Here is a 4,943-nt window from a genome sequence, read left to right on the forward strand (position 1 = left end):
TTTATCATTTCTGACATAGGGATCCCAAGGGAAGAGGGTCTGTTGACACCTTCCTGTAAAACAGCCAGCAAGGAAGTGGATATCTCGTGAATCAAAGCTATAGATTTGATTTGGATGCTTCAAGGTGCCTGCCGTATTAGATTAGATCTCCTTCCATTTCAAGGAGTTGTTTACTAGGGAAAGGTTTATGTGGCAGATGCCAAATCCTACTGCCTATGGAGGGAATGATGTGCATAATAAGACAGAGCAGAATTTCCTCCCTCAGACAAACGCACCTTGCAGCAGTACAGTTGGAGAGGGACTCTTCGATTCTTTAAATGTTGGCTGTTGGCAACAGGCAATTGGAAATCTGTTGATGAATGCACAGATGCCATCCTGTTTCTCATCCTACCCATCAGCAGTTATGGGATTTCATAAATCCCTAGGAGGGGGGAGTGTTTGTTTTAATCATTGCTCAAAACACAAATTTGGACTCAAACTATAAGTGCAAATAGAAAAATGAGAGATTAATATTAAACGGTCATCCATCCACAGAAATGTGTTCTTGTATCTCAGTGATCATCGCCTGCTTTTGTTTCTCATTTTAAAAAGTAAATCTAATGGGTTTAATTTGCCCTAAGATTGTAAATGTGAAGGATTTAAAGCATCTGTGGTGTGGGGATTGCTGTTCCTTTGAACAGCTGCACAGCAGGGTGCTGTCAACTGCACATGTGAGAATGAGTCCAGAACCCAAACTCAGCCCCTGAGACTAGCCCCTTTGAGGGGTACTGAGGGAGAGAGGAACAGAAACTCTCAGGGGTATATGCAAAGGGCCACTAGAGGGCAGAAAGCCCCAAGTACCTGTTTTCACTTAAGCCCTATGTAAAACCACAATTGAGAAGGTTTAGAGTACAAAGATTTATTTAGAAAAGAGTTTGGATTGTTCTTTAGAATTTTTTTTGGCAAACACTTAAATCCTTTCAGACTATCAAAGACTGTCAGTGGCTATTACCTGGCATCTTCTTTCTCACTTGTCCCCCACCTCACCAGTAAAACCTGGTTTCTTCCTGGGATGAGTCCAGCACAAGTCCCAGCTTCTCTAACTGCTAATAAACACCTGCTAATAAATCTCCCACTCCACCACCAACCCATCCCTCCCTCTCCCCATCTTTGATTGATTGGCTTCTAGACCTCAGAGACCTTTACAGTTGTGGTCATGCCTGAAACATAATGTCCCACCCTCTTCTTTATGGTTCCCCTCCTCCCCTCCAAGGTCAAAATGCAAATTCATCTCCCCTCCCCTTCATTATTTATCCCTCTTTACTCAAACACTGGTTCCCCCACCCCCACTTCACTCCACTCCAAGGTCAGTGAACTCACACCCTTACTCACATCCCCCACTTCTTCACTACTCTACTCCAGCACTCAGGCCCCTCTGCTCTCCACTCCAAGGTCAGTGCAGACCCTTCCCCTCCACTCCAGCTCAGTGCAAAAAATTCTTCTTCTTCCTCTTGAAGAGGATGTGTTTGAAAGACCTGCGGAAGTCCTGGTTGAAGATTGTGTAGATGACCGGGTTGAGGGAACTATTGCAGTACCCGATCCAGAAGAAGAACTTGAAGAGAGTCTCGGGGACCTCACATGCCTTCCGGCAGATGCCATAGAGGCTGTAGCTGAAGAAGAAGGGGAACCAGCACACCACAAAGACCCCCATGACCACAGCCAGCACAAACGTGAAGCGTTTCTCCCGGGCCTGGGTGACCTTCTTACGGCAGACGCTGCTGCGTTTCCTGCGGCGGTGAGAGGAGAAGAGATCCCTGGAGCGATTGCTGGAGCGCTTGGAGGAGTAGGAATATGAAAAGGACTGGCTCTTACTGCTTTTGCGGGGGTGCTCATCCCGGCTCCGCCTCCGCCTGCTCTCTGAGGTGCTGCTCTCCTCCAGCTCAATGTCCTCCAGCTCTGAGGCTTTGCGCCACTGGTGCACCGAGTAATGTCCATTCTCCCCTGGCTGCATCCTCAGTGACGTGCAACCCCGAGGGGCCCGGCTCAGCCCATTCTCAGACAGGGAAGAGCCCTCAGGCACCGTGCGCTTCTCAGAAAGGGTCCTGGTCCTCAGCTTGGCCACCCGGTAGATGCGGACATAAACCAGCACCATGATCAGGCAGGGGGCGAAGAAGGAGCCAATGCACGAAGAGAGGATGTACCAGGTTTCATCATTGAGTTTGCACAGGGGGAAGAGGTCCCCCTCGGGGTCTCGGTACACGGAGATCAAGGGGGGGAAGGAGATAACAGCTGAGATGAGCCAGACAGTGAGGATGATCCCCTTGATCCTCCGTGGGGTCCGTTTGAGGTTGTACTCCACCGCCTGGGTGACAGACCAATACCTGTCCAGGCTGATGGCGCACAGGTGCACTATGGAGGATGTGCAGAACAGCACATCCAGCGCCAGGTAAATGTTGCACCACGCTTTGCCGAAGTACCAGTAGTCCATGATCTCATTGGCCAAGGAGAAAGGCATGACCAAGGTGGCCACCAGGATGTCAGCGCTGGCCAAGGACACCAGGAAGAGGTTCTGCGGGGCTCGCAGCGCCTTGCTGGTCAGCACGGCGATCACCACCAGCACGTTGCCCACGATGGTGAAGACTATCAGGAAACCCACCACAGCTGCCAAACTGGCCACAGCCCCAGGGGAGTAGTGGGAGGGAGGCTGCTGCAGGGGCGAAGTGGAGGGGAAGGCAAGGGAGCCATTGGGGGTGCCAACACTGATGTTCATCAGCACCAGCAGATCCATGGTGGGAGTGGGAGGGTCCTATTCAGCCATGGGGGCCAACCTCCAAGCCCCGGAGACCAAGCCACTGGGGCTGCCTCTCCAAGTTGGTGCCTTCATCCCCACCAGGGGGGAGGAGGCTGCTTCCTTCTGTCACACAGCCAGCTGGAGAGCGGGGCTCCCCCTCCGCCCCCCAAACAAAATATCCCGCCCCCTCCCCCGGCTGCAGGCTTTCCTCCTCGCTAAGTACCCAGGCACATGGCCGAGCCCAGGAACGGCCGGCACCGGGCGGGCTCTGCCTTCCCCCTGCTCCTGTAATCCTGCCGGGGCGGGCAGCGGAGGTCAGGAGGCGCCCAGGTGTGCAGGTTACCCCCCCTCCGCGCCGCTCTCCCGGGTCAGGAGGGAGCCAGCACCGCGGAGTGGCGAGTGCCCCTTGCGCGGAGAGCTCCGAGGCGGCGGCGGCGGCGGCAATCCCATTCGGCGGCGCCTCCTCCGTTCGCCCCGCGCCGGAGCGAGCTCGGCGCGAAGCCGCAGCTGCCCGCTGGCTCCGCTGTAATCTCACACGCGGCTCCCCATCAGCTGCCTGCCCGGGCGATCTGAGCATGCTCCGTCCCAGCCCCGAAGCCGCCGCTGCCTGCAGCCCGCGCCCGCCCCTCGCTCGCTGGCTGTTACAGGCTGCAGCCCCCGAAGCCGGCTGGCGGCGCGCCCTCCTCTGCCGCCTCGTCGCGCCCAGGCGCTGCTCCGCCGCCCGGTGCTGCAGCCGGGGAAGGGGCCGACACGCGGCGGCTGCGATCCGGCGGCCGCTCCATCGCCTTAGCGCGGACCCGCCTTGGGTTGGTTTTTGTTTGGGTTCCCCCCACCCCCCCCAATACTTCCGCCTCACTCTGCAGCCAGCGTTGCCGCCCCTCGGCGCCCCGCCATGGAGGGGATGCAGTGGCCAGAGTCCGTCCTCCTGGCGCCGTTTCCACGCCAGCCCTCGCTGCTCTATTGTCTCTTCTGGTCACAGCACTAACTTTGCGGGTCCGATCGCGCCCCGCACGCTGCCTTGTGAAGCGGCAGGTCAATGCTGTGCCCGCTAGAGGCCGCTCTGACAGTGCCCGTCCCACCGCAGCTCGGGGTGGGCAGCCCAGCGGGAGATGAAGCGGACCACCGCGGCGTTTCATCTCCCGGCTGTGTGTTCTGTGAGTAACGGGAACGGCGCTGGCAGTTTGTAGGACCGTGCGGGGGGGTTGAATTTCTTGATTTTTTTTATTTATCGGGATTTCGTTTTAAGCCTTGTACATCTAGCATGCTGCTTCCCCCCCCCCCCCAAAAAAAAAAACAGAGTCTGGCTCTCCGTCTTCACTCTAGCTGGAATGGATTGGAAAGGTGGTTTATAACTGATCTTTAAAAATGCACTCTGTTTGCGTTTAGATCTGCAGATCAGCTTGAAACACACAGATCGGATTGTGAGGTGCACCTTTATAGAATTAAGGGTAATACTCTTCTAGAGCTTGGCTTTCCTATTTAAGGCAAAACTCCAGCTGATTTTGATGGGAGCTGGATTGGGCGCTTAAAAAGCCCATTCAGCTCATTAAGTTTAGGAAATAAGTCTTGTTCTCTGGAAGAACTCAGTGGCACAGGAGACTATTATTAATCTCTGGTATCTGGGGACCAGGTTCAGAACGTGATGTTCCCTTGTGGTCATTTCTTGTGACAAGCCAAAGGCTATAACAGGGCATGTTGAGCTGTTTTCTTCTCTCAGACCCCAGACCTTTGCACCTGTCCAGAAGATGTGAGCTAATAACATAAGCACAACTGCAACAAATATGTTACTTCCTCTTCTGAACATCCAGTCTTCTCTGAGTCTGTCTTTTTGATTACAAGTTCTTGGGGCAGTGTCTCTCTCTCTCTCAGTCTCTCTCTTTAGTGAAGCAGTGAATTTGCGAATGCTTTAATAATAACATAATTTTGCTCACACGGTTAGTCCCACAGATTTCAGGTGAGCTGGCCTTGGAATTCAGTGTCCACTCCCGTTAGTGTCAGTGAGGGCTCTGAATTCAGAGCAACATATGGCCTTTAAGATTGAGCTTTTGTTGACAGAGCTGAATGGAGATGTTTGTGTATTACCAGCAAGTACTATGCTTGCTCCTTGTAGCCTGTTTAATAATCCTTCATGCTCATGAGCACCAAAGGCACACTGGAATAATGTAAACAGTAA

At 53.8% G+C, this 4,943-nt stretch overlaps 1 protein-coding gene across 1 annotated transcript; it reads right to left on the reverse strand.

Annotated features, from left to right (window-relative positions):
* Nucleotides 1-1,333: 1,333 nt before the first annotated feature.
* Nucleotides 1,334-3,568, reverse strand: ADRA2C (adrenoceptor alpha 2C). The gene has a single exon (XM_073340140.1). The coding sequence runs from the start codon at nucleotides 2,765-2,767 to the stop codon at nucleotides 1,463-1,465; it is 1,305 nt and encodes a 434-aa protein (XP_073196241.1). The 5' UTR covers nucleotides 2,768-3,568; the 3' UTR covers nucleotides 1,334-1,462.
* Nucleotides 3,569-4,943: the final 1,375 nt, after the last annotated feature.

The sequence above is a fragment of the Lepidochelys kempii genome, chromosome 4 (genome assembly GCF_965140265.1).
Source record: "Lepidochelys kempii isolate rLepKem1 chromosome 4, rLepKem1.hap2, whole genome shotgun sequence".
NCBI classification, from domain to species: Eukaryota; Metazoa; Chordata; order Testudines; family Cheloniidae; genus Lepidochelys; species Lepidochelys kempii.

What these genes read in the sequence shown, in the direction of transcription:
- ADRA2C (XM_073340140.1), bottom strand. Translation starts at nt 2,767, where the DNA reads ATGGATCTGCTGGTGCTGATGAACATCAGTGTTGGCACCCCCAATGGC.